An 18,603-nucleotide genomic window follows, 5' to 3' on the forward strand; every position below is an offset into this window, starting at 1 on the left:
TCATGAGCCATGTAATGTATTTCCAAAGTCATATCAAGCTTATAGTGAAGAAGAGCCATCATGTCAACATTGATGCGTTTTCGAGGAGGCATCCATAAATGCCGTAATTGAATTAGTGCAATCAAATGACCTTGCCAGCCGCTACGAGCTGAATTCTATCACTCTGTTCCACAAAAAGGACAGCAATCAAATGGTTCTGTTCGTCACGTCACTTTCTGTGCTCAATCACCTCTTAGGGTCATTATTCTTATCTATCCATCCAGAAATGAAAACGCCGCGAAATTTTGAACGGACAGGGTCCTTGGGAAGCTCTATTCTCATTAAGCTGGTCAATTTCTATACACAAGATCCCTGAAACGGGCGCATGGCCCAGAACGATCGACGAGTCGTGGGGAGCCCGACTCCTTGGGCTGGAAGCGGATACTGGGTCGTGCGTCCAGCGACCGGAGGATTGCCCAGCGACCGGAGAATTGAAATCAGAACTGGCTAGTGAGTGGCATAGAGACACTAGCGTTGGTGGGTTGGCTTGTCGTTGCCGCGCGCGGTTTTACACCGATACTTCTGTTCAAGACCACTAGCAACGACGCTGTTCCATGGCACCTGCAGCTCTTGGTCCATGACTGCCATCATGCACAAGGACGTTCCATTGATATTACTTGGAGAATAGCCTCTTCAGGATCTTTGGCTAACTTCCAAACCATCCTCTGGGGAAACGAGAGGCACAGACTCATTTCCTACACCTCTGCATAGAACCTGGTCAGCCTGCATAGGCGTGTATAGTTTTTCAATGGTTCTTCCATTGAAGAAGAAAAAGATCCTGACTCATTCGAAGTAGCACAGCGTTTAATGGCTTCAAGTTCCCACTTCAGTCCAAAGTGGCGCGCGTCCTAGGTCCTTGATTCCATTCAATGAGCGGCGACTGCTTCCTAACGACTTCATATGGCCAGGGACATATCCGGACTTCGTGGCAAGTCAATGACACAGCGAGGCTCACAAACTGCTTTCATTCCATTCATGGAGATGCACGGCTTAGTTGAAAATATGAAAATTTGAAAATTGAGTGGCATTGGTTCAGTTTCAGTCTCATATGAAACAGGTAGAGCGGTGTTGGAACCAGAATGAACAGAGAAATCACTTTTATTCGCATGGTATCTTCGCTGAAATCGCTCAAAACGGCTTTCTATACATGAACACGTAAATATACGGTGATTTGCGGCTGTGATCCGCATGTCTCGAGCTCGAAGTCAAAGGACTGGAGGAGCGACGAAAGAGTCGGGAATTCCTTCGAAAACCCAATTCAGGGAGTCGAAAACTTCAGAGAAACCAGCTTCACTAAAGAATGCGCCGCTCTCGTCGAACTGACTGGGCATCATCAATGACGGATCCTCCAGGGAGTTCTCCTGCTGTCGGCCCAAGGGTCCTGTTGTCGAAATATGTTGATTCGCCGCAGCGACTGCGGCTGGAAAAGTGTGAGTACTAAAAAGCAAAAAGAACAGAGTGTATCGAAGCTCACCTTGCATTTCTTGGATGCTTTTGACCGGTCTGAAACGTTGTCGCCAACGCCAGACGGTGTCGTAGACGTGACTCATGCTCATACGGCAACGAACCTTGAGTTGGAGACCATCCTCTCCAGCGGGCTCCGGGCCTGTCGCATTCCACATTTGGGCAAGAATATCAGCCAGACGGATTGGACGATCGTGATCCATGACACTGATCCTGCGAATGGCTGAGATAGCACCATTGAACAGGAGCTTGCCGTGGTTGAAGTCAATGTGTCTGCTGAAGCTACTTTTCAATAACTTCATGAGAGCAAATGCTGCAGAGACGATCATCTGAAGAATGTAATTGGTGGAATGACCGATCAGTTCCCCAGGGGACGTTTCAAGATCCAGCACTCGCCCTAAGAATGAGGTTGTTGCAATAAAGAGCTTTGTAAGATCATCGCTCCGTGCATTGGAGCCCAGGAACACAAAGTATCGGAAGTGCAGCTCTGCAGCGCGAAGATGGATCATGTTAATCGCTTGCAGAATGTCAGTTCAAATTTTCGGGAAACTTATTTGAGCAGGTCTTACCAGAGATGCTGCGACCAAACTCAACTTCCATTTCTCGTAGCTCCGTCTCGAGGATCTGTACAATCACATGCTTTTCCGCGCTAATGAATTCTCCCGGCTCGGGCTTGCTGCTATACAGGGCCTTGGTGACACGGTCACAGAACTTCTCGATGCGCAGCCTAATGGTCAGATCCTCGGGAAGTCGGTAATCGGCATCTTTCAAGGAAGGAGGCTCAAGAGCCCAGTCATATATTGTGCTAGGGGGCTGGCCATATCCAGTGGCAACGCTGAGCAAGAAGTCAATATCAGCCGAAGATAAGGTATAGGGTGAATGACTCACTTTTGCGCGACAATATTGCAAATTACCCAAGTGTGCAAACGATCCTTGAGCGCCTCTCCCTGGACTTCCATCTGAAAGGTAGTGAACTCCTCCGCTTGGACTGGGCGGTGAAGTCCTAGCTGCATGGCGATTTGCATCATGAGACCGCTGAGCATGAAAGTCGCGTCTGTCCGTTGACTCGTTGTTGGAAGGGGCCATGTGCACAATACACAGAGCGCCTTGACAACTCGGTAGTCCTGCGGAACGCTGGTGATCGTGGACCAAAGAAGTCGACTAAACGGTCCAGAGAGGGCACTCAACAGCCATGGCTCCTGGGGGGGACCTTCGGCTGGCCACACAGATAATCGTCCAGGCCAACAAAGGACATCGGTGAAGATAAACCTCGGGAGGTTTTGGAAGATTCAAGAGGGGGAGGAATGGGTGATAATAATTGAAGTATCTTTGCGACGAGTCAGTCTGGAGCGAGTTACGGGTGAGGAGGACAACCAGTGCTTACTGTTCAAACAGCCTAGCGACACGAGCTCGCGAAAGAGCGATGTCTTCTAATCTCCATGGAGTATTCTCCTCCTGAGATAGAATGGATCCATCTCTTTGCATGGTAATTGGAGTTGCAATGGATGCGTGCTGCTCAAGGGGCACTGATACCGGCCGTGAACGCTCAGTCGGAGCCGAGTCGCGCCTCTTGAAAGCCACCTCCGAGCATTGTGAATGATCATCACCGACATGAGACTCGGCTGCTTCTTCTTGCTCATGATCAAATGCTAAGCGTCGGCGGAGATCTTGGATCTCTTTCTCCATCTCCGCATTGCGTCTGTACACAGAGTTAATAGAATATCAATGCCTCGGGATTGCGGGGGAATAGCACCTTCTCTTAGAGATTCGCTTAAAAGACTGTTCAACTTTACAGTCGATCCCCAACCTGCGACAGCGCGAGCACGCCGCGGCTGGAGTTTGGACAATGTCACATCGAAGCTGTCCGACGAAATCGCATTAGCGTGGCCGTTGCGGGACAGGACAAGGGTTACCCAGGCGATTTGGAAGGCGATTTGAAAGCCAGTCGGGGCGATACATGTGGCTCACCTTCTGCTGCTTACACTCGTTGCAGGCCTTTCGGCTACCACCTCGGCGCTTGCCCGTGACGGGCGGAGTCTTCTCCATCTCGCCAGATTCGGGGCTCCTCTGCATATATTCCAGCTGGGGTAGTCTGGGGGACCGAAAGTCGCTCGGCGGAATCAAGGGTGGCCCATTCGGTGCCAACAGTTGCCGATACTCCAAGTCCATCAGGGTCCGTTCATCCGATATAAACCCCGGAACATCAGCGAGTGCTCTGAAGTTGAGATTCTGCCGGAAATCGGAGAAATCGGCATCTCCTGAAAAGGAGGAAAAGAGTCGGAGAGGGTCGAGCACCGCCGGTGATTGGTTGCACACTACAACGAAACTCGGCGGTTGCTGACTCACGTTTTGGCCTCAGGCAGCAGAAGTAAGCAGGCTATCGTGCCTTAGGCCAAAAACCTTACTCAAATTTTGCGCAATCAAGTCGTCCGGCTAAGGGATTCTCCATTGACTGTCCACCCAATGGCTCAGTGGTTCTTACAGATCCCAACTGGTGTCTGATCAAACATGCAGCCGATATTTTCGGGGCTTTTAAAGTTCTGAAGCTCGACGTTTGAAGTAATCAGAAAATTTGAAAGCGTTTGAGGCTATATGTCTGGATAAGTGGGCATCAGGGATATACATCGGTCAGCAGAGGCACCAAACTGGAGAACAATTCATGTGGACTCCACTTCCTACTAAAAGCACTACATACTCTCATCAAACTGGTATACACTTAACATGACCCTTTCTTTTTTGCAGCACATTGTTTGGTCAGAATTCCTTCGCGTTTCTTTGAAATCGTTAGGTGCCAAACGAGATAAGTAGATGCCGAGGTCCAAATGCGGGGAAGGCTATACCTATGCGGCAATGTCCAGGCATATACTGAATGACATCGGGCCAAGCACCTGTGTATAATGTGTGACAATATAGGTTTGTCTCACCGTTGCAAAAATGAATTTTGATCTACCGCAAGATTTACAGTCCCATCTGCATTCCATTGACTTCTTTATCAAGTCTACAATTCTCCCTCTGCAGCATTCCAATGATAACAATCGTTTCTTCGACCACCGACGCGAGTATACTCGAACCGACTGGGAGCGAAATGGGAACCCCCGTGCAGAATGGGAGGATTTGTTGAGTGAGCACCATGCTCGCGAAAGATGAAAGCAGATCTGACAATTCCATAGACCAGGCTCGGCACCTGGCCGATGGAGCAGGCTTCTACCGATTCGCTCTCCCCAAACAATATGGTGGCGAGGAACACCCAGAAACAAACCTGTGGATGTCTGCGATCCGGTTCCACCTGGCTTCACATCCCATTTACGGCGGTGGCCTCGGACTCGCAAATGATCTACAGAACGAACATAGTATTGTCGGAAATTTCCCCGATATCCTCATGATTCATCATTTCGGCAGCGAGGAGCAGCGCCAGGCCTTCATTCCCGCGCGTCTTCGTGAGGAGTTTGGATTAACCTTCGGTTTAACAGAGCCAGATCATGGCAGTGATGCGACGTTCATGTCTACATTTGCCCATCAAGAACGCGGTGGATATGAGATTACGGGGGCGAAGAAGTGGCAAACGGGCGCTCATCATTGCACTCACTTCCTTATATTCGCAAGGACATCCGGCGTCCCGGGGTCTGCCAAAGGGATCACAGCCTTTCTCATCCCTCGTGACACTCCGGGTATCCGGATTGCTAGCTACGAATGGACGCTTAATATGCCCACCGACCACGCAACAGTGGAGCTCGACCGTGTTTGGGTGCCTGAATCAAATATCCTCGGATCTCTCAATCAAGGGCTAGCCATTGCCCACACCTTTGTGCATGAGAACCGTATACGCCAGGCGGCCAGCTCCTGCGGCGCCGCCAAGTTCTGTCTGGAACGAAGCATTGAGCGTGCGCGCTCACGCAAAATATGGGGAGAAGGCAAAATGTTGGCCGACAACCAGGCCATTCAGTTCCCGGTGGTCGAATTGATGACTCAGGTAAAGATGCTCCGTCTTCTCATTTTGAAGACGAGCTGGGAAATGGACCGTGTCGTCGCCACATGCAAATCGTCCCGGGTGCAGCACCCACCGTGGGTTGCTATTGAGCGTGAGCTCAGCGACCAAGTCGCCATGTGCAATTTCTGGGCGAACCGACTTTGTTGCCAGGCTGCAGATCGAGCGATCCAGGTGAGTCCCGGGATGCGAGCCTGCCTCAACGAACACTGACTCGACAGATCCACGGCGGCGATGGATACTCTCGCCATTATCCCTTCGAACACATATATCGCCATTTCAGACGCTATCGTATCACAGAAGGTGCAGAAGAGATACAAATGCGCAAAATTGCTGCATATATTTTCGGATTTGTAGGGCCGAAGAAGAAGGAGTTGGAAGCTATGGAAAAGGCCAAAGCCAAAATATAGTCTTGCCCCTGCGCGTCAACAGCATGGACAGTAACTCTTGCAGCGATTGAGATGTCCGCGCTATTCGAGAACCCTAATCTACAGAGAGATTCTGGAGCTGCGTCACGTATTTGGCTTGAAAGTACGATGATGGACATTGGTCTGTAAGAGCCGGATTACAAGTGTGATGAATTCATGAACTTATCACAGAGAAAAGACTTCCGCGCCCTGGATCTGCGTAAAGGGCACGTGACCTTATCTTGTCGATTCATCTTGCTTCTTTTCCATTGAACTGGAACTCCAGGGGGAGATATGATGATCAAACTTGGATGGCGTGGAAATGGAAGCTTCAACGTCGGTCGTACCGTGGACTCGTAAGAAAATTTGCGCTTGACTTCGTGGGTAAAGGTCGTGTTGTCTTTCCTTTCTGGTTCACATTACATAAGAAATTTGTCTCTGGGCTGCAACAAAGTGGGTCGACATTTGCTTTAGGAACCCACCGAAGCAAGCGAAAACGGAAATCTGGCTGCCATGTACAAAAAAAAAAAAATTCATCTGATTTCAGGATCCAAGCGCTCCATCTGGTTTTGTTCTTTGCTGGCTCAAAGTCCAAGGTGACACAAAATGGCTTCTAAAAAGGTTGCCAAGGTCACTAGCGAACCGCTGAAGGATGGGAAGGCTTCACCTATGTCAAGCAAGCATGCTGCTCAAGATATCAAGCCCAGCGACGCGGAGGAGAATGATAATCCGGCATCTCCTCCGGGAGAGCTGAAGCGTAAGCTCAAGAGTCGGCATTTGCAGATGATCGCAATTGGTATGCTCTATTTCTATACTGATTATGACATGCGCGACTCAATGTACTAATGAGTAATCATAGGTGGAACTATTGGCACAGGTGAACGACTATCAGCTCAAAAAGCCTTCGTCAAAGCTAACCAGCTTAGGTCTTTTCATCTCCAGTGGAACGGCTATCGCAAATTCCGGCCCGGCGGGCGCCTTGATCGCCTATATGTTTGTCGGTTCCATTGTCTATTCGGTCATGACATCTCTCGGTGAAGTCGCAACCTACATTCCCATTCCCGGAGCTTTCACCTCTTACGCCGCTCGTTTGATTGACCCCAGTCTCGGTTTCTCAATGGGATGGATCTATTGGTTCAATTGGGCTTCAACATTTGCTGTCGAGTTGACCGCCACGGGAACGATTATTCAATACTGGGACCCGAGTTTGAATATCGCCATCTTCATCGGGGTTTTCTGGATATTTATCACGGCTTTGAACTTCTTGCCGGTCAACTTTTACGGTGAATTAGAGTTCTGGTTCTCGACCATCAAAGTGGCGACCGTCATCGGCTTTATGATCTTCGCTATTTGTGTCGATGTCGGCGTCGGCGAGCAGGGCTACCTTGGATTCCGGTACTGGCATGAACCTGGCGCCTTCAACACGTACATTATTCACCAGCCGGAGTCTGTGGGTAAGTTTGTTGGGTTCTGGGCAGTTCTGATCCAGGCTGGTTTCTCATACCAAGGAACCGAGCTTGTGGGCGTGGCAGCGGGCGAGACCGAGAACCCCCAAAAGACTGTTCCTTCGGCAATTCGCAAAACCTTCGTGAGAATTTTGTTATTCTTTGTCTTGACAATCTTCTTTATTGGGCTGGTCGTTCCCTACACCAATAGCAGACTGACTACTGGCGACACCAATGCTTCGTCCTCGCCCTTGGTCATCGCAGCAGATCTCGCCGGCGTGAAGGTTCTACCCAGTCTGATCAATGCGGTGCTTCTGACCGTGGTATTGTCTGCCGCCAACTCTAACGTATATAGTGGCAGCCGTATCTTGACCGGATTGGCTCACGAGGGATTCGCCCCGAAGATCTTTGCCCGAACCACTGAAGGTGGCGTGCCATACGTGAGCGTTATGTTTACTGCACTATTTGGTCTCTTGGGTTTCATGAATGTGTCGGAAAATGCAGGACAGGTTTTCAACTGGCTGGTGAACTTGTCGAGTGTCGCCGGATTTGTGACTTGGTCCTGCATCAATGCCTCTCATATCGCATTCATGCGGGCACTGGCTGCACGTAATATCTCCCGCGATACGCTCCCTTACAAGGCCATTCTACAGCCGTATATGGCTTGGTACGGCCTGTTCTTCAACATCCTTATCGCCCTTACTCAGGGATTCACGTCTTTCATTCCCAAGTTTAACGTGACAGACTTTTTCTTCGCCTATATTTGTCCTATCGTCTTCGCAGTGCTCTATATTGGGCACAAGCTGATCACGCGATCAAGGTTCGTTCGCCCCGCGGAGGCAGATCTTGATACAGGCCGACTTCACTACGAGAAGGAAACCGGCCCTCCCAAGAAGTGGTATTGGAAGGTATGGGGCTTTGTCACCAAGTAAAGTCTTCTTGGTGTCAATTTTCATGCATAATGTTCCGTCTCAGCGGGTGCAATTTTCTACTGGGCATTTTCTGCAGCGAACTTTTGTCCATATTATTCAACGAATCATTTCGAAAATCTATTATTGTAACACAAGTCCCAAACATTCAACATATGTTCTCTTGCCGTGCGAGGTGGTGATGTACACCCAAGTTTCCAGAGATCTTTCCAGTAATCTCATTTTCCTCTCCGAACCGCATTGGCTTGCCCCCCCTTTCATAGCCACTTCATTTGGCGAGCCACCACGGAGATTCCCCCGACGAGCGCAGTTGCGCCCGTGCAGACCACAAGTGTGCCAAAGCCACTTCCGTAAGCTCCCCACGCACGGCCTTTCCAGTGATCTGCCTTGAGCAGTACCTCACTAAGCGGGCCGCTGACCAGGTTGCCTATTCCACGACCGGTTTCCATGAATGGAAAGATCACTGTTGCATCTGCCTCTGGATTTTTTTCGCTGGATCTCGTTGGAAACGCCTGACCACGTTGACGAGTATCCACCAGCGAGTAAACCGTATGCTATACAAAAAGTGTAAAGCGTCGGAATCGTTGTTGAAAAGCCCCAGATGAAGAAGACTGACAAGGCTGTACCGACAGTCAAAACCAGGATACAAGTGGTGATATGGTATCGGTCTGACAGAAATCCCACGACCACACAACTGAAGACCGAAGTCAAATTAAAGAGCGTCACTGTGAGCGAGGACATGAATTCGCTGGCACCGAGGCTGCGGGCGTAAGTCGGGAGATAGATGGTAGGAAGGAAAAATCCCAAAGCCTCAATGGTGTTGCCTAGCTGGTAGATAATGTATACCTTGCTGTATAGGAAGGTGAAGCTGAGTCGACGGTGGCACACACTTTCGCGGATAGGTAAACGAGGCTTGTGGGAGTAGAGGAATGGGGCAGCAAGGATGAAAAGAGCCACCGCTGAGATTCTGAGGGTGGATTTAATTCCGTAGTGGTTGAGAAGCCACTGGATAACCAATGGGAAAATCACTCCAGACAATCCTGAACCCGCCTTTTTGAAGCAATTTAACGGGGCTGTTCATTCTGGCAAATAGGATGTCTATCACTTACCCACACGATTCCAAACGCCAGGCCCTTTCGCTTGCAGAACCACTCCGACATGAATAGAATCGAGGGCGTATAGGAGAGACATCCACCCACGCCAAACCCGATCCCTTGCGACAAAATCAGGTGCGTCACGTTAGTCGAGAACGAACTGATGGCCAGGGACAAACACATGATCACGACGCCTGCGGTCGATACCCAACGAGCAACGCGGGCACCATAATCATGACCACGATAGCTAATGGGGCAATCAAATAAGCAATTCCCTATGAGTCCCGTCAATTTAGTTTGAAACTGCATATCGAAAGGCTATGCCTACCATTGCACATGTTCCGATAACAGCAATGTTAGCCGATCCTCGGAATGGATCATGGGCGCTATAATAATCTTGGAATATTCCGAACGAAAACGCATACCCTGTCTCTGTCAGTTTTGTTGTCATCATTAGCAACTTCTTCAAGCGTTCGACTCACCCCATACTAACGCTTCGAGCATCGCGGAGGCTATTAAAAATAACCATGCTTGCTTACCACCATCTATCGGAGGTAGACCATCTTCTCTGCTGACATACTCAATATCGCCCTCTTTGTAGGATGGCGATGAGGATCCAGTATCAATACTGCTGGTAGCGATACTTGGCGGATATGTCTTGAATTTAGTCTGACACGAAGGTGGATGTTCAGACTGGTCATAGGTCGGCGAAGGCATTTCGAGCTGTTGATAAATTTCTTTCTTCTGAGGCGAGTCCACTGTTTCACTGGGGCGAGAAAACTGAAACCCATGAGAGAGCAAGCTATATAAGGAGTCAATTAAGCTTGCAGGACCTCGGAGGAAATGACGAAACAAATCTCCTAGAATCAGATACCTCCCCCAATCAGGACGCCTTCAAGCTCTTCGAACACCACATACTTGGCATTCGGGGGGTGGGGGCTCTTCGCACCCAGTAATGTGACGACAGATCCCCAGATCTGCGCCGTTGAGCACTCTCACCAGCTCACGCGCTCAGGCCTCGGACTCTACAGCTTGAAGCATACCGCTGTTTGCGCTCTACACAGTGGTGTACTGCAAACTCTGAGCGCCGAGGAGAATAATCTTTCTGAACAATCAAACTTTATCGCTACGGACGACAGAAGTGGGAGAATGGCTGCAGCCCTATATGATCAAGTCAGGCTGTCACTCGCCCCTTCGAGATGACCAAATAGAGTGAATATCCTGTACATTGTTAGGGATATCCAATTTAGAAGAGGAATGTCGATCACAGCCGTGAAACATCGGGATTGGTCATTCTTGACAGTAGGTTCTTGATAACACGCGCTTCTTGCTCTCTCATTGGGAGCAGATACAGCACAAGGGGTGTTATACGGGCATAATGGTCTTCCCTTCCTTGGCGATTTTACGGAGTGGAGCAAAAAGCTACGCGAACAAGCTAACTTTCTGTTGAAGATGTACCTAAATGGAGTGTGAGAAATGCTTGAAGAGGAACAGGTTATCTCGCAGCACCTTTTGTGCAAGGGATTTCCCCTGTTGATTATCGGCTGGGAAGAAGCAACAGATGAACCATCTCCACCAGAGCGTCTGACCAGTTGCGGTACATTCCCCGGAGCTGAGTTAGCTTGCCTCTATTGAATCTTGTCTTGTTCATTTAAGAGTGTCCCAGGCTTTGGTCATCGCCTTGCAGGTGATTGCCTAAGGAGTACTCTCCACCTCTGCGGCATTGGCCAGCCCTATCGGGTAAGCTGCCACTCTTTTCCTTGAATTCTTGAATTCTTGGGCTTCCGTGTGGTACAACCATTTCCTCACCACCCTTCCCCTCTGCGAAACACTCTCTCGGGGGCCTTGTGCAGGGATTAAGAAGTGGTTGAATCGAAGCAATGCCATGGTACTGGTGAAAATTGACCAAAGCAGCACAACTCCAAGACGTAGGAAATCAACGTGGAGCAAAAGATGTTTACCTAGGAAGGCATCAGAAGTCGAGTTTGAGAGCCGGTATTGGGCTGTCATAACCAGGTACCGTACGAGGATTTGTGCAGCCGCGGCTTGGGCAGCGTCCACCGCAGATCCCATCGGTCGGCTTGCCGAGAAGAGAGCCGAGGATGGATTTTTTGCCAGCTAAAACACGGCAGGGAACTCCACTTGGTGGATCCTACGTGCTGGTTTCGAGCAATCACGATGCTTCATGACATCCCAGGCGAACGCAGCTGGAACAAATTGTACCTCAAAGCATCGTGCCATACTTATAGGATCGTCCTCCGCGAAACAATGTCATGTTTTCCATTCCTAGTTCCGTGACATACCATGGGACGCACCCTGAAAGTCATGGTCAGCGACGGAGTTGAAGAAACGCGCCCGCAGCGGATCCCGTATTGGCGTATCTTGACTGATCAGGGCGTGGTTACTCCTGAGATCACCGAGTATCCCTATGCTGGATCAGGTACTGAAAATGATCCGTATATCGTGGAATGGATTCCGAATGATCCCCGCAATCCCATGCAATTCAGCAGTGGCCTGAAATGGTCGTACACGGTGCTGGTCGCCCTCGCCACCTTCGCTGTCTCCCTGTCCTCGTCCGCCTACGCTGGTGGCATTTCCGAAGTCCTCTCGGACCTGGATGTGAGTGAAGAGGTGGCCACCCTAGGTGTTTCACTCTTCGTGCTGGGATTCGCCGTCGGACCGTTACTATTCGCACCTCTGAGCGAGCTTATCGGACGGCAGATCGTCTTCATCATCACTTTCCTGTCACTATCGGCCTTTTGCGCGGGCGCAGCAGGTTCCCAAAATATTTGGACCTTGATCATCCTGCGGTTTTTCGCGGGATCCTTCGGCTCATCACCCCTCACTAATGCAGGTGGTGTGATTGCCGATATCTTCCCCGCAGACCAGCGCGGTCTGGCAACCAGTCTCTTCGCAGGTGCTCCTTTCCTAGGACCGACCTTGGGACCGGTGATCGGTGGTTTCCTCGGTGAGAACGCAGGTTGGCGATGGGTCCAGGGGTTCCTGGCCGTCTTCACCGGGGTCATTTGGATGGCGGAAACGCTTTGCATCCCCGAGACGTATGCGCCTGTCTTGCTTCGCAAAAGAGCAGAGCGCTTATCTTCAATAAATGGCAAGGTCTATCGAAGCAAGTTGGATATCGACCGCGGCAAAGTTTCCGTTTGTGATGCATTTACGACTGCCCTCGGCAGACCTTGGATTCTGCTCTTTTCCGAGCCCATTGTTCTCTTGCTATCGCTTTACATGGCGATCGTTTACGGAACACTCTACATGCTCTTCGACGCATTCCCCATTGTTTTTCAAGAAATCCGTGGGTGGAGTGAAGGCGTTGGCAGCTTGCCCTTCCTTGCCGTGATGATCGGTATGATGATCGCAGTCGGTCTGAACATGTACGACAACAAGCGCTATGTACGCATTCATCACCAACACAACGGTTTTGCTCCACCTGAAGCTCGGCTCCCACCTACTATGTGGGGTGGTATCGCGATTCCAATCGGCCTGTTCTGGTTTGCCTGGACCAACTCCCCATCAATCCCATGGATCGTGTGCGTTCTCGCCACAGCCCCCTTCGGATTTGGAATGGTCTTCGTCTTCCTGGGAATTATGAACTATCTCATCGACGCATACACTATCTACGCCGCATCGGTCCTCGCCGCCAACTCGATCATACGTTCGTGCTTCGGAGCTGGATTTCCACTATTCACGACCTACATGTATGAGAATCTTGGCATTCACTGGGCATCTTGCGTGCCAGCCTTCCTCTCACTCGCATGTGTTCCATTCCCTTTCATCTTCTACCGATATGGAGCCAGCATTCGTCGAAAGTGCAAGTATGCCGCTGAGGCGGATGACTTTATGCGAGCACTGGCCAAAAAGGCCCATAACAGTGACCGGGTTGAGGAGAAGCTCCAAGAGGCTATGGCAGACAATGAGCCTGTACCGATGCGCATTGAACAGTCTCAGCAACGTGAGTCGATTGACTGGGACACCTTGTCGGAGCGTGTTGAGACAACGTACGAAGCAAATCCCTACGATATTGATCGCGTGAATACGCGGAACTCGGCAATTACCCAGAAATCGAAATCCAAGTCCACCAAGGGCAGTGGGTGGAGGATCTTCGGTGCTGGCAAGTCCTAATTGCCTAGATTGTTGAAGTGACCTGGAATGTCGATGATGCTGGTTCTTGGAGCATTTGGGTTTGTTTATTTATACCCGACCATAGAGTGTTTGCACCTTAATTAATATTTTGTCTCAATTTTGTCATCAAAAATAGGGTATCATGGATGAGTTCTTCAAAAGTCAGCAGCATCCGGCAACTGCTGAGGGGTGTCTTGGCGGTACTCGGAGGTAATTAGATCACCAAATGATGGCGACCAATCCACGCGGGGAGACAGACTCTCCAAGTCCCACAGTTCACAGAGAAATTTCAGAATTGAGGTATGCGTGAATTCGTTATCTCCCTCAGGGGGCTTACTTTGAACCAGCCCCTTTTCAACCCACGGAGAAGCAAGGATCGTGGGAACACGGACCCCCAAGCGATCAAAGTGGAATGTGTAGTCTCGCCCATCGGGAGTTCGCTCCGTATAAGTCAAACTATCACCAGCAGGGATGTCAGTGGGCGGAGGCACATGGTCAGCAAACCCGCCGTGCTCGTCCCACGTCAGGATAAACAGAGTTTCGTTCCATTGGGGAGAGTTGCGCACAGCTTCGTACACGCTCTTCACGAAGTTTTCGCCCATATTGATTGGAGAGGGTGGGTGCATCGACATATAGTTGCAGCACTCTGGGTTGATCCAGGTGAATTGGGGAAGTTTACCAGCCCTCGCATCCTGGTAGAAGCGCTCGATCGGTAACACATTGCTCTTGCCAACGTTGGACTTTGCAGTCCATTCGTAGAAGAGAGCGTCAGGCAAAAATGGCGGATCTGACCTTGTAGAATTCTCATAATTTTTCCAACTGATTCCCTTCTCCGATAACTGTTCAAAGATGGATTTTTGCGGAAGGCCCGAGACGAGGAAAGTGTTGTCGTTCATGCCGTGGCCGTGCGAAGTGCCCGAGGTCAGATACGCTCTGTTGGGATTAGTAGGACCTGGAACAGCTGCGAACCATCGATCAAAGAGCACAAAGTTCTCTGCCAGTGCCTGGAAGACAGGGATGTGTTCAGGAGCGAAGTAGTCGATCACCTCCGCTGCACGGCTCAAGTTGTCTTTTTCGTAAGAAGCTCGCTGCTCGGTGATGAATCCATCCATAGAAGATGGAGCCCGTGCAAGCGGATGGTACGTGCCAAAGATCTGCATGTTGATCCCCGAAATGCTATGATTTGGATCATCTGTCGCGATATTTGCCGCTTCGTTGCGGGCGCAGACTTGAGAGGAACGTGAGTGTAACACATTGGCCGGGTTACAGTATTCACGGCCCACCAATCCGTCAATCTTATCATCGTAAATGAGACCACCGGCGAAGTGATCGAAAGATAAATTCTCTTGTACCAAGACCACGACATTTTTGATGTTTCTCAGCCCTGATCCTCGCGGGCGCACTGCGGCGCTGAGAACAACAGGAAGCAGTGCCAAGGAGAGAAGCATAGCGACTTTGGAGGCAAAGTGTTCGATGAAGGACGCAAGGTTTTCCTTTATCGCTTGAGTCTTCAAATCTTGCCAAGTGACATTGCAGTTGCAAGGATTCAGAAACGTATCACATCACGGTGTGTATAGAGCGTACCGTGTCTTTTCCCCTCCACTTTCTCCACTTTCTCCATCTTGGGGCTCGCATGCTTCGTTAGAGCCTTCCCATTGGCCCTGTCCTGGTACTTTCACTGGGTCAAGTCAGCCGGATTTCAAGACATGTTTCCAGCAGATTGCGTTGGAAAGTGTTCCCTGGTATACGATGATTCAAACCGCTCGGGAGCTGAGAAAGCAGTGACTCCGCTTCCTAGTCTCTTGAGCCTGACCGCAATGAAAGGAACGCGGGCCAGATTACTCGAGTCACGGGTATGGAGTGGGGAACGATGGTCCTCATCCGTGAATAAACATACTCTATATATTATCTTGCTTTGTGTGCTTTTGGTTGCTGCACTTGCGACCTTTTGTTCTTCAGTCTCATTGGGACCAGGAGTTCAGTGAACCTCGATAGACCGCAGTTGCTATATGCCCAAGAGAAATTGTCGATCTACGATATGTGGCTTATTCTCATCAATACGGGAGCTGATCACCGTCAAGAATTTCCGGACAAGTTCGTTCTATACCTAGGACCAGTAATGGGTAGGTTCAGTGTCGACTCAACATCCTATTTGACGGAGAGCTCGAACCGCCAATGTGTGTGCTCCCGGCATCGCGAAGTTATGGCCCCGCACAGCTTGCTTATGTTGGGAGCGGAATCGGCGCCTGGGCGCTTCCAATCGCCGCATTGAGCAAGGGGCCCCCTTTGCGGATGGGCCCCCGCAATAGGTGCCACGACATCTAATGGTGACGAAAGAAATGTATTCTGCTGCTGATTTGTGAATCATGGAGTGCTGGCCGCAAATTGTTTCTCGGCTGAAGAATTTTGAGGCAGGTAGTTATTCAAGGTGTGCCATCAGACCTTTTGCCCGAGGCATCAATTCCCACCCAAGGTACAGTTAGTGATAGCACGGAAACTAAAATTTAGTGTTCGCGAACAATTGGGTGTGGCAACTTCATCCATAGGAAATTCAAGAAGGGATCTATTACATCAAATCCGTTAGTTTAGTTCTGAAAAGAGACTCATGCCAGGATCTGGAATCGACACACTCTGACAAATGCGAGCTAATAAAATGCTTCACAATGCAACAAACTCTCCGCGAAGGAGCTCGTCTTCTTTTATCTGCGCTAAGTAACCCGCAACCTTGGACGTTAAGGTACCCATATCGAAGCCGAAAAACTTGTATGCCGCTTATCCAGGTAGGCTGTGGCCAAACCGCGTCACAGAAATGCTCGCATCTGCGTAACGCTCCCAACCGTTTGGCGTATATGGCTCAAAAAAAACAGCAGGAATACCCTGATGACGTCGGAGAGTATCACGCTTGTACTGCAGCGACTGTTGCTCGAATGGGCGCTGGCAGGGGAAACTGACAACGCGAGCAGAAACATCTTTCTCGGCCTCCAGCTTCTCGGCAACTTCCACAGCAAAGGAAAGCTCAGCTCCAACACCGATCAGGGTAAACACAGCTGACTCACTCTCCGAAAGAACGTAAGCACCAAGTGCGACACCATCACGGCGAGTGCTCGTAAGCTGGGGAAGAACTTGGCGCGAAGTCGAGATGATACTTGGGGTCTTCTTGGCATTGATGGCAGCGATCCAAGCCCCGGCAGTCTCTTCGCTATCACCGGGGCGAATATAGAGCAGGTTTGGCATGGCACGATACAATGCAGCCAGTTCAATGGGCTGATGGGTAGGACCGTCCTCACCCATTCCAATGGAATCATGTGTAGCGACATGAACGATCTGGAGCTGCTGCAGGGCACCCACACGAACGGCTGGAGCGGCGTAAAGGTAAAAATGAAGAAGGAGGATGTGACAGGAATGATGGTATTGGGGGAGTAGGCCGCGAGACCGTTCGAGATGGCAGCCATTGCGTGCTCACGGACACCCCAGTGAATATAACGGCCAGAGTAATTTCCGTGCATGTTGCAATCAGTGCGCAAGGCGGGCTATGAATAAGGTGAGTGAAAAGGTGAAGTTGAGAAGGAAGGGTCGAGACTAACGTGCTGGAAATCCACCTTGCCGGGTCATATCATGTTGACTGACGGAGACAGATCGGCGGTACCGACCATGAAGGTCTTGGTTCGCTTTGCAATAAGGTTAAAGACGAGACCAGAGGAAGCACGCGAGGCTATGGGCTCTTCCGGGAACTTGGACGGGATGTACTTCTGCCAGTCTGCTGGCAGCTCGCCTCGCACACGAGATTGGAACTCCGCCCCAAGTTCAGGAGATTCGGTTTTGTAGTCCCTCACCAGCTGATCCCATTCCTGAACATATCGCTGGCCGCGAGCTGGTAGTTCCTTGAAAAATTGGCGAACAGTATCACCAATGACAAAGTGCTCTTCTGGATTGAAGCCATAGAGAGTCTTGATATCGGCAACACTTCTGGTTCCATATGCCGCACCATGAGCGACGGCAGTGCCAGCGACGCTGCTGTCGAGGCCAATGACAGTATGAACACTGATGAAAGTAGGCTTGTCCTTGGAAGCACGCGCCTGCTCCAAGGCGCTTACAATTCCCGCTATGTCGAAGCAACCATCTTTAACATCAGTCACATTCCAGCCAGAGGCACGCATCTTGGCGTTCACATCCTCCGTGTTTGTAAGATCGACGGATCCGTCGCAAGTAATCTGGTTGTTGTCATACATGACAGTGAGATTGTTCAGGCGGAAATGACCGGCAAGGGAGATAGCCTCAAGGCCCACGCCCTCTCGCAAGCAGGCATCTCCAATCATACACCAAGTGTGGTTGTCAAGAACATCGTAACCGGGGCGGATGTAGGTGGCGGCCAAGTTCTTGGTGGCCTTGGCGAGACCCACAGCGTTTGCAATGCCCTGGCCTAAGGGACCTGTCGTAACTTCGATACCCTCGTGTTCGATCTCTGGATGTCCAGGGCATAGCGCATCTACACGATCCAAGTGGTAGGACTCGAGCTGCTCGAGAGTCATAGCTTTGTATCCGGTCAAGTGTAGGAAAGTGTATTGCAAGAGACAAGTGTGCCTAGGTGGTAGAAAATCAGCTTGTCAGTTTAGATACTGCAGTTCCTGGACTCGCCGTTGGAAAGGACGAATCGATGGCGATTGAAGAAGTCGGGAGTGTGCGGCGCATAACGCATCACATACTTCCAAAGAAAGACACCAATTGCGGCCATGCCAACAGCACCACTAGGTCACAGTCAGTCTCTAGATTAAAAGTCGCACGCTATTCATCATCAACATACCCAGAATGACCACCACCAAATTGCTGGCAGAGACCTGCGATCAAAAGACGGAATGTCTTCAAAACAAGGTCATGGTCCTCAGACAGCTTCTGCACCAAAGGCAGAGCCGACGGCACGGACTTGTGAACATGAGCACCGTTGGTCATAGTCATGATTGCAATCCAGAGAATAAATGGACCGGGGGACACAGCGATGGGATTGTGAGCTTCAAATAGTTTGACGTGGGCGTCGACAAACACAACCCATTCAGGCAAGTACCGAATCAGGTAATCGGAACCACTCGTACGAGATAGGCAATTTCA

The 18,603-nt window shown here is 50.3% G+C and overlaps 7 protein-coding genes across 7 annotated transcripts; 3 read left to right on the forward strand and 4 right to left on the reverse strand.

Annotated features, from left to right (window-relative positions):
• Positions 1-1,244: 1,244 nt before the first annotated feature.
• N7477_002056 (transcription factor domain-containing protein) lies at positions 1,245-3,576 on the reverse strand (the record flags this gene model as incomplete). The annotated part of the gene is made up of 6 exons (XM_056963719.1): positions 1,245-1,459; positions 1,514-2,020; positions 2,073-2,338; positions 2,392-2,664; positions 2,888-3,202; positions 3,461-3,576. 6 exons carry the CDS (start codon positions 3,574-3,576, stop codon positions 1,245-1,247), a joined length of 1,692 nt encoding a protein of 563 aa, XP_056826638.1.
• An 861-nt stretch (positions 3,577-4,437) lies between these two features.
• N7477_002057 (acyl-CoA dehydrogenase family protein) lies at positions 4,438-5,898 on the forward strand (the record flags this gene model as incomplete). The annotated part of the gene is made up of 3 exons (XM_056963720.1): positions 4,438-4,624; positions 4,674-5,662; positions 5,710-5,898. The coding sequence occupies 3 exons, from the start codon at positions 4,438-4,440 to the stop codon at positions 5,896-5,898; spliced, it is 1,365 nt and encodes a 454-aa protein (XP_056826639.1).
• A 603-nt stretch (positions 5,899-6,501) lies between these two features.
• Positions 6,502-8,272, forward strand: N7477_002058 (putative amino acid permease (Can1); the record flags this gene model as incomplete). The annotated part of the gene is made up of 3 exons (XM_056963721.1): positions 6,502-6,691; positions 6,755-6,772; positions 6,822-8,272. 3 exons carry the CDS (start codon positions 6,502-6,504, stop codon positions 8,270-8,272), a joined length of 1,659 nt encoding a protein of 552 aa, XP_056826640.1.
• Positions 8,273-8,526: 254 nt separating this feature from the next.
• On the reverse strand, positions 8,527-10,080 carry N7477_002059 (uncharacterized protein; the record flags this gene model as incomplete). Its single annotated transcript, XM_056963722.1, has 6 exons — positions 8,527-8,823; positions 8,900-9,319; positions 9,379-9,523; positions 9,571-9,638; positions 9,692-9,795; positions 9,846-10,080. 6 exons carry the CDS (start codon positions 10,078-10,080, stop codon positions 8,527-8,529), a joined length of 1,269 nt encoding a protein of 422 aa, XP_056826641.1.
• A 1,587-nt stretch (positions 10,081-11,667) lies between these two features.
• On the forward strand, positions 11,668-13,500 carry N7477_002060 (MFS transporter; the record flags this gene model as incomplete). The annotated part of the gene is made up of 1 exon (XM_056963723.1): positions 11,668-13,500. One exon carries the CDS (start codon positions 11,668-11,670, stop codon positions 13,498-13,500), a length of 1,833 nt encoding a protein of 610 aa, XP_056826642.1.
• A 155-nt stretch (positions 13,501-13,655) lies between these two features.
• On the reverse strand, positions 13,656-14,948 carry N7477_002061 (putative phosphatidylglycerol specific phospholipase; the record flags this gene model as incomplete). The annotated part of the gene is made up of 1 exon (XM_056963724.1): positions 13,656-14,948. One exon carries the CDS (start codon positions 14,946-14,948, stop codon positions 13,656-13,658), a length of 1,293 nt encoding a protein of 430 aa, XP_056826643.1.
• Positions 14,949-16,272: 1,324 nt separating this feature from the next.
• N7477_002062 (uncharacterized protein) lies at positions 16,273-18,453 on the reverse strand (the record flags this gene model as incomplete). The annotated part of the gene is made up of 5 exons (XM_056963725.1): positions 16,273-16,856; positions 16,934-17,030; positions 17,151-18,081; positions 18,132-18,245; positions 18,302-18,453. The coding sequence occupies 5 exons, from the start codon at positions 18,451-18,453 to the stop codon at positions 16,273-16,275; spliced, it is 1,878 nt and encodes a 625-aa protein (XP_056826644.1).
• Positions 18,454-18,603: the final 150 nt, after the last annotated feature.

The sequence above is a fragment of the Penicillium maclennaniae genome (assembly GCF_028827695.1).
Source record: "Penicillium maclennaniae strain IBT 15551 chromosome Unknown utg000002l:1.0-2354659.0:1.0-2356205.0, whole genome shotgun sequence".
In the NCBI taxonomy this organism is placed as follows: Eukaryota; Fungi; Ascomycota; class Eurotiomycetes; order Eurotiales; family Aspergillaceae; genus Penicillium; species Penicillium maclennaniae.